The 14,471-nt window shown below is 42.8% G+C and overlaps 1 protein-coding gene across 12 annotated transcripts in view; it reads right to left on the bottom strand.

Annotated features, from left to right (window-relative positions):
- The window catches only part of LOC147027227 (pro-neuregulin-1, membrane-bound isoform-like), a 1,384,261-nt gene that overhangs the window by 567,932 nt on the left and 801,858 nt on the right, over positions 1–14,471 (bottom strand). For 2 of the 12 annotated variants that reach the window (XM_085883486.1, XM_085883487.1), the window contains exon 1: positions 9,156–12,335. The exons of 9 other annotated variants lie outside the window; for them this stretch is intronic. In XM_085883486.1, coding sequence (XP_085739612.1) covers positions 9,156–9,960 — 805 coding nt within the window. In that variant the 5' untranslated portion in view covers positions 9,961–12,335. Of the gene's footprint in view, positions 1–9,155; positions 12,336–14,471 lie in introns of those variants that run through there. One more of the 12 variants, XM_085883488.1, reaches the window with a different exon arrangement.

Below are 14,471 nucleotides of genomic sequence, written 5' to 3'. Positions count from 1 at the left end.
TGGGGAGGACTATGGGGAGGAATGTGTGGTGGGGGGGGGACTATGGGGAGGAATGTGTGGGGGGGACTATGAGGGGGATGTGTGGGGGGACTATGGGGAGGAATGTGTGGGTGGGGGACTATGGGGAGAAATGTGTGGGTGGGGGACTATGGGGAGGAATGTGTGGGTGGGGAACTATGGGGAGGAATGTGTGGGTGGGGGAATATGGGGAGGAATGTGTGGGGGGAATTATGGGGAGGAATGTGTGTGGGGGGGGACTGCAGGGAGGAATGTGTGTGGGGGGGACTGCAGGGAGGAATGTGGGGGTGAGGACTGTGGGGAGGAATGGTGGGGGGACTGTAGGAAGGAATGTGGGGGCTGTGGATAGGAATGTGTGGGGGAGACTGTGGGGAGGAATGCGGGTGGGGTGGACTTTGGAGGAATGTGTGGGGGGCACTTTGGGTAGGAATGTATGTGGGGAGGGGAGACTGTGGGGAGGAATGTGGGGGGGGGACTGTGGGGAGGAATGTGGGGGGGGACTGTGGGGAGGAATGTGTGGAGGGTGGGGGGGACTGCATGCAGACAGGCCTTTACCAAATAGCATTAGTTTTGATTTTTAAATGTTACCACCTGCTTTGACACAGAACACCGTGGTTAGAAGGAAAACGCTGCTGTTTGGACGTCTTTATCACCCTGCTAATGCCCTGGTACAATGCCTTCCCATTCCCTCCCCATTCTCATTCCCTCCTCTCATGCCACCTTCCCATTCCCATTCCCTCCCCCTCCTCAGCCTTCCCATTCCCATTCCCTCCCCCTCCTCAGCCTTCCCTTCCCTTCTCTCACGCTCTCCTCCTCCACCATACAACTTTCCAGAGGGTGAGGAGAGGAAAGGGTGTCAATGTGCTGAACTTGCCAAATGAAAGTTATTTTTAATTGTTTTTAATTTTTTTTTTTTTACAGTCGGAACCGCTGCTCGGATCAATTCAGTGTTCATAAAGCAATGAATCGCCACATCATGGCAGGATAGCCGAGAAGTACGCATGCTCACTCTTGGCTGTCTCACCTGGGATCGTATCCCGACTCAGCTATAAATTGTCATCTTAGTGTTTCACAGGCAGGGTGACTCATCAATGTGTGTGCCGTCTCTCTGATGGACGTTCAGCTGGGCGTCACATCTGCCGGAATCCCCCCTTCCTTCTCTCCTTCCCCTCACTCCCCACTCCCTCTCTCACCCTTCTTACCCTCTCATCCCTTTCTCACTCTTCTACCACCATCACCCCTATCACGCCTATCCCACCCCTCTCCATCTTCCACGCCTTACCTCTTGCTCTCCCATCCCTTCCGCCTCTCTCTCTCCCATTCCCTCCACCCTATCTCTCCACTCTCCTTGTCTCTCCCTGTCTCCACCTCTCCCTTCCTCTTCCCCTCACTTCCTCTCATGCTTCTTCACCCTATATCTGCCCTTCTTTGTCCTTTAGTTTGGCTTTTTCCTGCTGATTTTTCTCATTTCTATATATAGTATGAATTATCCATTCAGGAAAGCTGTACCTAAACATTTCCATTAAATTGGTCATCCTGCTTTTTTGACAACTGACAAATACATTCTAATGCCCAAAACCAACAACATCAGCTATTTTGACTCACCATGAGAACTACAGCACCACGTTACATGGTGATTGCTGTCGCATTGTGTGATTAAATGATTCTGTACAACACTAAAAAATATAAATCTAAATTAGAAAGAATACAAAACACACACACACACACACACACACACACACACACACACACACACACACACACACACACACACACACACACACACACACACACACACACACACACACACACACAGACATTTAATAGTATATATTTCGAAATCGTATCATATAAATATATCAATAAATAAATCTTTTCAAGTGTTTGTGGGTTTGTTTGTGCATTATTCTTTCACAGTCGAACAGGAGCACCTCAGGAGTATGCATGAAATGGCTGCTGCTTACTTCTTTGTCTTCCATTCGATTATTCTCCCCAGATTCTTCCTATTTTGTAAAGATATCTCGATATCTCACGGACAAAGGCAGTGGATTATTGCTCCCGGAACCGTGCAGTCATGGCTATGTGGGATGCAGCTCCGGCTCTCTCACCACCCACAGTTTGGAGTCACACATTGATTGGTGTGTGTGTGTGTGTGTGTGTATGTGTATGTATATATGTATATATGTATATATATATATATATATATATATATATATATATATATATATATATATATATATATATATTGTCAAGATACCAAAAATATATATTTCTTACACACACACACACACACACACACACACACACACACACACACACACACACACACACACACACACACACACACACACACACACACACACACACACACACACACACATATATATCTGAAAAACAATGTATTGACCTTTCATATGCTCTTTAAGCCGAAGAAAGCTGCATAAAGCAACCATGAAAGGTCATGTCAGGTATGGGAGCATGTGACGGAGCAGCGCGTCATTGCGTTCACTTTTCGCCGGCACTCCAGGGGCCTCCGTCTGGCCATCCCCCAGGCAGATGCCTGTCCCATCCCCATCTTCATGAGATGCTGATCAACCTGCTGCAACCACAAGGCACATGCTCAGCCCACTGGCCTCCTCCACTCATGAGGCTCCCTCACTGAGAGAAGCTCATGCTCATGGACGATGCAGGTAACAAATCTCATTTGAGTCTCACTCAGCAACTACTCGTTGGACACAAAGTCTGACCAGCTATAACCTAGGATTCTCCGAAGAGACCTGGTACCAAAGGAATTAAGTCTCCGTCTCAGGTCAAATCCCTGATCAGAGTTCAAGTCTCACATCTGTAGAGCAAGACCGGATGCATTTAGACCCAGAAGACTCGGACTTTTGTCTTCCTGCACAGGTGCCAGTTGCACCACACGCAACGATCCAGTGAATCCATAACTCCCTAGCACAACCCATATGTCTATTGACTTCTGGCTCACAGCCAGCAGAGAGATGGATATCATTGCCAAGGTGAGTGAATCTCTCCATGACCTCAACATCCACACCACTACACAAGATAATCCATGAAAAGCTACACAAGGTAAGCCCTTTGCTGTTTGAAACCATTCCCAGAGTTCCTCCACAGCAGTAAAGATATTCACAGACAGTACATACTACACACCAATCCCAATGCTACATACCACTTCAGCTGCTGGACTGGTTTCATAGCTCATTGGTGAATCATCAGTGACAGCGCAGACAGAAACATGCCCAATTGAGGCTCCCAAGCATGTACCACATGGAAATATCAAAAGCAGTCAATAAATGAAACCACAAAGACCCATCCACATCTCTCACTTGTGAATGGAGGGAATCATTAATTAAACTCAAATGGCTAGGATTACAACAATCAATCAACTCCTCCCATGGTCTTCTTGCTGAAGAAGCTGCATAAAGCAACCAGGAAAGGCTACCAATGTAAGCACTTTGCTGTTTCAAACCCTTCCCAGAGCTCCTGCACAGCTGTAAAGATATTCAAAAATAGTACACACATGAGAATCCCAATGCTACACACCCCCTCAGCTGCCAGACCAGTCCTCTGTGTAAGTTTTGAGTTTTCTCGTATGGTTTCAAATTATAATTCCAGCCAAAGAGATATACTGCAACAAGGTGAAAATATATCCCAAAGTCATCCTTATGTGAGTATTATTTCAGGAGTGCTCATCCTAAAAGGGGTGAGTGAAAGGCTGCGAAGATAACTGTGCTGTTGTTTCACCAATGAATTACCCCTCATCTTAGCCACCTGGGTTTAATTGATTCGGTGAGAGGTAATTGGTTAGTCCCTGCATACAGGGTCTGCCAAATGTTTAAATTGTGCTGAAGGCAAAGTACTAACTACTTGTTTTTCTGTTGCAGGTTAATCTTCAGGGTTGAATTTATCATGGATAAGTGGACACTTCAGCAGAGGGCACTGATTATGGAGCTGTATTTCCAAAACGGTTGCAGGGTTATGTCTGCACAGCATGAATTCCCAAGGGTACCAACAGACAAATCTAAAAAGTGATGGGTGACAGCATTCCGACAGACTGGTTCAGTGGCAGATGCAAAAAGGTCAGATTGTCCGAGGTCAGTGATAACTGCAGAAAAGATTGTAGCTGTCAGGGAAGACGCCGTACGTGCACACCCCGAAGAAATCATGTAAACGGCGATGACTGCATATTTCCGAGACTTCACTGGGTCAGATTATGAAAAAGGATGCAATTATGAAAACCATACAAGACATAGGACCTTATGGAAACTAACAGACAATATTTGTGGAGAAATCCTTCACATTAAGTTGGAAATCCTGTCATCAGTGATGAAGTGTGTTGTGCAGCGAGCACAATTTTGTGTGCACACCCATGGCCGTCACTTCCTGGATGCGATTTTCATGAAATAAAACAAAATCAATCTGCAAAGTGTGTTCTTTCATTTCCATCTCATATATTCAGTACAACACACTTCTTATATCCTCAATTGCTGTTTGAAATACAGGCATGACTTTTGGTGTTCCATGCCTGCATATATATATATATATATATATATATATATATATATATATATATATATATATATATATATATATATATATATATATATATATATATATATATATATATGCAATGCAAGGGACCACCTGACTTGATGGAGAATCCAAGCACTCGTCTCAGCATCTGAAACTGCACAACGTGAGCAACAGTAGTCGTTTGGCACCCAGCACATTGTCTCCGCCCTGCTGCACGCCAAACTGGAGGTAGAATGCGGTCATAAATAAAAATAAAACCAAGACATGGCTCTTCCAACATTAGAGTAATGGCAAGGGCATGACATGACATCATGCTGCGCATGCACATCAAATTGGCTCTAATGCCGGATGGCTTCGATGGGCACACTCAGATCAGTTAGAAACCGAGATTTACAGGTCACAAACAAAGATAGTGGAGCCGCTGACCATGGTTTTGCCCTTATTATGAGTTATTCCGGATGGCAAACCACAGGATGGTTTTATATATATATATTCCCGAACGCAATCCCACCTCCTGTTTTATATGCAGCAGGGCAGAGACAATGCATTGGGTGGCAAATGACCATTGTTGCTCACACGTTGTGCAGTTTCAGCTGTTGTAAGACATCATCTGTTCTATACTGCTTCACCAAGTCAGGAGGTGTTTTTCATAATAACCGCATCTTGTCTATGGTCACAAATAAACAATTGTGTGGTGTGCCATCCCGCTGAGCTCATAATAATTGTGAGATTATGGTCGGCAGCTCTACTGCCCTTTGTTTGTGACCTGTAAATCTCGGTTTCTAATCGATCTGAGTGTTCCTACAGAAGCCATCTGGAATTGGAAGTGATTCTAGATCGGAAGAGCTGTTTCTTGGATGGATATATATACATATATATATATATATATATATATATATATATATATATATATATATATATATATATATATATATATATATATATATATATATATATATATACATATATATATATATATATATATATATATATATATATATATATATATAAATAAACAGATGCTTGGTACTACAGAACTTTAATATGGATACAAACAAACACGACAAAATAGTGACCGAAGCTTTTCGTGCTGCACTCTTCAGGGTAAAAATCGCAGCAAGTGAAGAAGGAAGTGAAGGCGTGTGCTTTATCCGCAAGTCTTAATAAGGTAGACGCTGATTGGTTCCACCGTAATGACGTCACAGTTAATCCGAATTCCCATTGGTCGGCTCATCATCTTCACCTCAAGCTTCCATTGGCTGGAGCAAAGTTCGTTGATGATTGACGTTTGCAACCGCATCCTGGAGAGAGGGGGGATTGGTTTCCCTTGAGGTCCATTCACCATTTGTTACCATACTTCCCTTGATCTTTCTATGCTGAAACAGACACAGAGATTGTAGAAATTCCTTTTGACAACATAGTATTGGATCGTTGGTAAGGATGAAGGTTATTTCCAACATACGTAAATGAAACTAGCTCCGACCTCGGCTCAATATCCTGAACATATCTCTGCATTGTACTGGTCTGCACAAATAAGGTTGGCAACTAGGTGCTGTGCAATAGCAGAGGAAGCAGGTACAGTGGCCGGTGGTTGCTGCATATTTCTACATACTCGCACTGGTTGTGTTCTAACCCTCACAAACTTTATTTGAATCGCCAATAGGACGTGTTGTTTGATCCGATCAGCCAATCTTAGTGTTGTGCGGTCCACGCACCGAGCTTCACATCGGCACTTAAACTCATAAATAACATTAGCAATGTATAAAGCATAAAGCATGCGCCTTCACTTCCTTCTTCACTTGCTGCGATTTTTGCCCTGAAGAGTGCAGCACGAAAAGCTTCGGTCACTATTATGTCGTGCTTGTTTGTGTGTGTATATATATATATATATATATATATATATATATATATATATATATATATATATATATATATATATATATATATATATATATATATATATATATATATATATATATATATATATATATATATGTATCGAAATATATATGTGTGTCATCTCAAGTCAGTGATGTACTATCACTCTGGTGCATCAATAAGTATGCTGTCCATCGGAAAGACATACATACATATAGGTTGGATATATGTACATACAGAGGTTGAACTGTGCCTGCACATTCGTCCAGTCTATGTTATAATCCCTACTTCACACATGGCCAGATCTATGTTGAATGATCACGATTAAGTTCAAATAAAATGCTAACAATGCATGCACAGGACAGCAATAAGCTCAACATTGCAGTCCTGACACTAAACAGATCAGGTAAACACTACAGAACTACATTACAAATATATATATATATATATATATATATATATATATATATATATATATATATATATATATATATATATGACTTTGCATATTTAGAACTTAATCTGAGCAAACAATAATATTGATGCTTTACTGAAGTCGACATGAACTGATCATGATTGGGTGACCAAGCTTGTATGTAAGACAAATTAGATGATGGATGTATGAACACTCAGGATTTGAAATAATTTGATTTCATCTACGTACTCCCTCTCTATCATCTCCGTACTCCCTCTCTATCATCGACGCACTCCCTTCCCCAAAGATATTAATGCATTACTTGGGGATAATAATTGGTAGATCCATCTGAAGGCTGTATTAACACAACTGCGAAGACATGTTGGCTCCATTCAATGGAATTTTCCAGCATCACTGACATAACACTAGCCATTATAATTAATACCACTCTACAGGTGACAATGGCAATTAAGAGTTCATTATAGATATATACAGGTCGACTGTTTTCAGTTGAAACGACCTGATGCTCCTTTTAAAACCTTTCATACTGGGCAGAGTCGTGCATACAAATATCGGCATAAAATTCAAAATGCCTAATAAGGAATTGGTCTGCAATTAGCCACAAGTGTACCTATAATACGAGTGTGCGTGAATTGAGCAAGATGTATAAAACTGAATCAATGGAAGGAGTTTGCTGCTTTGGGATTTTTAAAATAGACATCGATATTCCAAATGTTCAGTGCAATTTTATGACCACTGTCGGAAACGTGCTCAAGAAGCTATTCCAAAAACCCAAGACAGTCCGGAAAGCAATTTGCCTTCATGTGTTAATGCAATGTTACTTCTCAAATATTCACCTCAGTAATATTAAGCTCAAACAAAATGGAGGCAACCAAAAATAAACCTCACAAAATGTCTTTTTCCATCAGCTACTTGATACCAATACAACAAATGGAGCTGTGGAACCACATTGCAGAAGTCCTACATCAATTTCCTGTAATATAACAGTTTGTAAACACACATATCTATATATATATATATATATATATATATATATATATATATATATATATATATATATATATACATATATACATACATACATATGTAGATACACATGCTTTTGTTCAACTTTCCCTGCATTTTATATAGGGTTAAACTCTTTTGCCAACATGTTTGCAGACAAAAATCACACGCCCGAGTATATTGGAAAGAAGTGATCAAGAAAGGTCACAACATTTGGCTCGGAGCAAAGAATTCTAATGGCCTAACTGGGATCCAATCCAATCTCTTCAGGGTAACATTTCCAAAAAGAAAAACGAGAGGGAATAAGGAAACAGCAAATGCACAAAAAGCAATGGCTTCTCAAGGAAACTCATTTTCTGGCCTGTTTGAGAACCATGTTGAACAAGGTGTCGACTGTGCGACTCCTTCCATTACATGATTGTACAGGCCCGTTCTCAGAGATAGAGCATATCATTCATTTCCTGATCAAAATTTTCTGAGAACAACATGGCCTTCAGACATTTCACATGTGAGTTCAACACACTGCACATTGTCGATGGGGCACAAAATGTAGTGGTTTTCAATTTTCAAATCATTATTAATTCATTCGTTTATATTTGTGTGCTGGTCAGCAGCATATCATGCAGAAGATAATTATATAAACATAAGCAAATGAGATTCTTCAAAAATATGTGATTGTCACTATGTAGTTTCTTAATTTACCTCAATAAAAGTGATCAACAAATCGAGCAAGTCATCAATGTTGCTCGAAACAACTCACAGAGGTCTTCACTGTGATTGAGATTTGAATCCCGTGATGAATCAAATGAGAAACCAATTGTTTACGTCGCTTGCCAGTCAAAGATTGAGCTGCATTTCATTCACTCCATTTCATCATTAAATTTATTTATCATTATTTGCTTGTTATTTTGAGGAATAAGATAAGGTGGGAATTTTGTAAAGCTGAGCTGATCAAACCCTAAACAAAATTCCATGATAAGAGAAAATGTTGATATTGTCCTGCCAATGTTTTGTGGAAACAGATGGAGAACATGTCACCTAGATCTCTTGTTACCTCGCACAGATCACTTCCAGAACTGAAAAAGCAATCCTATTCTCACATGGGTGGATGAAATGGATGATGAAAAAGCATGTATCTGAAAACCACGTGAATGATATATTTTCAGAATCTGTGTATTGAATGAAACCCAAATGTTCTAATGAAGGGATGAAAAACATTTTGTAAATAAGATATCATCGAGAGTTCGACAACAAGATTATTACTTACACTCATCTTCAACTCCTCTCCACTCTGTGGTTGCCTCGATGGTGATCAATCCGCCATTTGTTGTGGATAGTGGTGGGGGTGAACCCTGATCAAGGGGAGCTGGTGAAGCCAGGGGAGACGTTGGCACAGAAAGGGTAACCCCTGGTGGTTGGGGAGCTGCAAGATCAGGCGAAGGTGGTTTTGGTGGTTTTACAATGGGTGGAGGATGGGTGCGGTGGCGTGGAGGTGGTGTATGGTTGACTCCAGAGATCGGAGTCCGGTTTGGAAAGTAAGTTGGCCGATGGATGCTCACGACACGTGGATTGTTGTTACTGTTGCTATTTCCAGGTCGTTGGCTGTGGGGATGTTGGAGTCGTCCATCTGTGCGATTGTCCCTGGGCATGACTGGCCGAGCCATGCTCATATTAATGTTCCGTGTGACTGTTGGAGTCGTTGGCTGGGAGGCTTTTGGATGAAGTCCTGGTGTACGGTTTGTGTGTAGTGTTGGTGGTCGTGGCAGTACCGTCTGCTCCTGACCCACCCAGTTGGGGTCAGGATAAAAATCTGGATATGGGGGTTGTGGGGATGGTACCCGTTCAGAGAAAGCCCACTTGAGACCTGTGATGCACAGCCCAAGGGCCACAAAACAAACAGCCATTGGAATGATGCACAACATCTCCAGCCTCTTGCACACACGTAGCGTTGGTTGTGGCCTTGCTGGAGTAGCCTCTTCATCTCCCTCAGGTACTTCATTTGACTCTTCGGTGGGCTCAGGTGGTCCGAGTGTAATCTCACAAGCACCGTAGCTTGTGGTTATCTCCGGCATCCTTAGATCCTGATGATTTTTCTGCCTCCCTTTCCTGACAAGCCACTGTTCATCCAGCACATCAACTGTCCTTTCACTCACAATGCCTTATGTATGTGGTCTGCCTAGTCTTTATTTTTGAGATTTGCTTCACAGCAACTCTTCACACAGAATGGTGTAGAATATGACTGAGCTCAGAATCAATTACTTCCTCACGATATGTTTTGCAGGTAATATCAGCAACTGTGTAAACACCACCCCTTGTGTCCAGATGTGCTGATCCACCTTGCCTGGCAGTGGGATTAAATCATATCACTCATTTCAGAGTGATAGGACAATTGTTTCAGTTTGGAGGAAGGTGATTGAGATTGGTTGAAAGGGAGAGGTTGAAAACAAAGGAGAAGGTGCCAGGCAGTGGAGTGTATGAAGAATATGTATAGAAAATCGAAGAGGTCTGTGACTTCAACTCATCAGACAGGTTTTACATCCTCAAGGTGAACAGCATCCTCTTGCACTGGAATTTAAAATGAAGAATGCTCCACATTTGTAATTTGAGGGATGGCTCAGTGTCTGTTCATTCAGCGCTCCTGTTGTAAATGACCAAGTAGGAGCTGATAACAAAGGCGATGGGGGAAGTGGGAGGAGGGTGGTAGGGTGTTAATTGAATGCAAATTTTCCAGTCACTTGCTGTTGTGGATGCCCATTTTTTTTACTCCTGAGGCAAAAATTCCTTCTGTAGATGGCTACTATTTAAGCAGCAGTGAATTGCCAAGACCTTTCCCTTGCATTCATCAAGAAAGGGCAGCAATCAGAGCTCGAAATCCCCGAACAGTCGCAGTATTGATAGCCAACTAGGCACAATATTCCATTGCTGTGAGATCCAAAATTGGTCTTGCCTGCTGAATAATCAGTTGGTCAGCCAGAAAACAAATGGTTATCCTTTGGTCTTCAGTGACATTTCAATTTGAAAGCATGGTGCATTGTCCACAAAGAAAAATAAAAAAATGAAGGCAGCAGGATCGTTGTGATATCAGCGCGTTGCGCTTGGATGGCCTCCAAATGGCTACTTGTTCTCAACCGAGGCTTATCGCGGGGACACGATCACATCAACAAGCCATGCTGAGCCACAGTTGTGGACTCTACCAAAAATGCATACCATCTTTGGGCTGGGTGACACATTGACAAGCGGCAAGTAAAATCACATTTTCCATCACAGGGGGATCCATCACTGCGGGCTCAAAGTTTCCCCTTGGCTGACGATTTTCAGCTCACCACCTTCGGGGACACGCATCATTGCTGGAGAATCGGGGCACAAAAGACTGAAACATCTTAAGGGCACAGATCAGTGCAGAAGTGCCAGCCTTACACATCCACAAAGCTGCCATTTACCATGTGCAAATCAATTCTTGATCAATGCTTGCTGGATGTTCCTTGATTTGGAGGTACAGAATGAAATAAAATAAATATAAAATACAAAGCAGTTCACCGAGACCTCACAACATCCATGGCGGTCGATGGAGATATATTGAAAGAACACCCTCTCCACTCTTTATGAGTATCAATTAATGGTGGAATAATCGAAATCAGAGACATCAAAATATTGAGCGCGTCCGGTGTCCTCGACTGTGCGCAGGACAAACGTAATTTTCATGACCTTGAATAATTCAGGCTCTCAATTCTGAAGCTTGCTGCCACACAATCCTTGCTTCTGCATGGTGCAAATATAGCACGACGAAAAATAAAAAAATGTAGTCATGTAAATACAAAAAAGCGAGACGCGATAATTCCCAAAGGTTTGCTACGATCCTCACCGATTCAAAGCAGAATCCAGCGACCGATGTCAAGGGGAGGTGGAAAATTTACACGAGTGGATTTTTCAGGAGAGACAGAGAAGGAATAGATTGAAATAAAACTGACAGGTCCTGGCTCAGGTGCGTTCTCGTCAGTTCAAACACATTACGGATGTGAATGCTATTCCACTGCATCCGCATCTCCGCAGAGAAGCCAATACGTTGCTCTGCAAGGCATGGGAGAGGCACATAATTCCCAACGACGCCGTGCTCTGCTTTCCCTTAGAATCACACCCCCCCCTCCTCGACTCCTCTGTTCTTCCACTTCACTCGTCACCTCTGCTTCACTCCCCCCAAAAAATATTTTCTCGCCACCGGCAGAATGCTGCGATGTAGGCAGGTGAGTAAAGGATGGGAGAGGTGCACGCACGTGAGGCCAGTCGCGTGGCAAGAGGCGGTGGCTGTGGCCGCGAAGTGAGTCCGGGCGAGCGACAAGCGGAGGGAACGGAGCTGGTGCGCTGAGCGCGAGAGCGGTGAGGGAGGGGAGGAGAAGGCTCTCTGCCGCCCTCTCGCTCTCCCAACCAGAGCGTGCTCTCGGTAGAGCATACCATCCAGAATGAGGGTGGGGGATGCAAAACGATGGGAATATGTGGAAATGGCCAAGATGAATCTAATCGGTATTTGGATCTCCAGGAGGAGAAATGAACAATTTCCAATTAACAATGTTGGATTCAAACAAAAAGATAATGCTTGCGATTTCAAAAGCAGCACGGACGTTTGACCATTCAATAATAAAATCCCAGCCTGGCAGTGCACATTGATACCTCCATTTGTTCATCTTTGCTGGAGAAAATATTCAGCAAGCAACTGGTTAGCAATCTCCCTGCAGATGCACATTCCGGCTCATGTGTGCAACTTGGCTAATGATTTGAGAAGACATAATTCTCCATATTTCGAAGATAGAAAACCACCGATGTGCTTATCCACTTGTCAAGGCTCATGCAAATGTCCTTGATTTTTGACGTGGTGCTCTTTAGTTTGCTGCAGGCAAAGCTGAAGGAGGCATGAAGCTTGGCATTAGCTTGGAAGAACGTTTTGTAATAAATGAGGGAAATCTAATCCATCATACGCCATGACAGTTGCGTTGAAAGCGATGCACCCTGGAAAATGGATCGGCAACATCGGGCAAAGATGTTGCAGCAAAGCAGAGAAATTAATCAATGAAGGTGTTGCTTATGTTCAGGATTTCACCCTTCGCTTCCAAAATAAATAAATAAATAAATAAATAAATAGGATCTGTAAAATGGGATTTTTGAGATTCTCAAAACCGCATGTCGCAAAAGCACATGTTAGGTGTTGTAAAAGGTATTGTAGAATGTACCGATACACAGATGAGTACCGGAGGATGTTATGAAACATTATGACAGACAGCATGACAGTCGTAGGCTTTTGGTGTGGTGTTCATGCAAAGTGAAATGTAGCAGTAGCAAAATATATTTCAAATCTGAGGAAAAATAAGGCAACAATTTAGGATGCTAAAAGGAAAATGCAAGCAAGAAGGGTCTCATTTTAGGAGAGATGAGTATAGCAATCAATTGAATACACCACCCCACTGCTCCACTGTGCTTTTCTTGCCATCAGATTCGAGCCCAGCATGCAGGATGAAAAACACTCAGAAGTTGAAGGCTACTTTAAATGGCAAACTACTCAGCGAGCTGTGCAAGACTACTATTACTCCATTCCTTTGTTCAAGAAAAAAATTACACAACTTGCCTTGGCAATTTGCCGAAAATCGAGCCACACATATGGTATGGATGGGACTTGTGTCCAGGACGTCATGCCAAACAAACATTGAATGTTGGTTCTGGATGTGTGGTATGTTGAAGACTGAGAGAGTGCTTGAACTGGGGAGAGTCTGCAGTTGCCCACACAGGACACCTTTCTCACCCCCAATATAAATGGCAAAAACCTGGCGGTGCAGCCGGACAATGTGAGGAAACAACATCGTTTAGTGCCCAACAATGGCACCTTTACCTTTTTTACACAACTCACACCAGTGATTCCACAAATTACACAACAATCACATGACCGCATTCAACTCAGATGCACAGGCAGCCAAGTTCATGCTCCCCAAGCACAACAACATAAAGGTGCACATATGTATACAACACCAGGTAACACCAAATGATAAACAGAACAGAGCAGACTGTAGATGATATTAATAGCGTTTTTGCTAAGGTCAGCAAATATACTCCACAACTTGCATCTCAGACCAGCACATGACCAGAAATGGTTGTGTGGGAATAAAAGCAGAAACCAGCTGGTGCCTGGGGTCTTTGCAGATTTTCTCAAGCTCTGTCAAGCTGGATGGGGAGCCTCAGTCAACAGCGATCTTCAAGTCTTTCCACAGATTCTCAATGGGATTCATGTCTGGGCTTTGGCTGGGCAAATCAAGGACTTTCGCGTTCTTGTTCTGAAGCCATTCCAGTATTGCTTCGGCTGTATGCTTGGGTTTATTGTCTTGTTGTAAGTTCGCCGCAGTCGAACTTCACCACAGTGGAAGTTCTTTTGCACTCGGAAGCAGGTTCTCCTCAAGGATTTGCCTATATTTGGCTCCATTCATTGTTCCCTCTATCCTCACAAGTCTCCCTGTCCCTGCTGCTGAAAAGCATTCCCATAGCACGATGCTGCCACCACCATGCTTCACGGTAGGAATGGTGTTAGATGGGTGATGAGCTGTTC

Source organism: Eptatretus burgeri, chromosome 5 (assembly GCF_056783735.1).
Source record: "Eptatretus burgeri isolate ZD-2024b chromosome 5, Ebu_testis_v1, whole genome shotgun sequence".
In the NCBI taxonomy this organism is placed as follows: domain Eukaryota; kingdom Metazoa; phylum Chordata; class Myxini; order Myxiniformes; family Myxinidae; genus Eptatretus; species Eptatretus burgeri.
The sequence above is the reverse complement of the archived record's forward strand: the minus strand, read 5'-3'. Positions and strand labels throughout refer to the sequence as shown.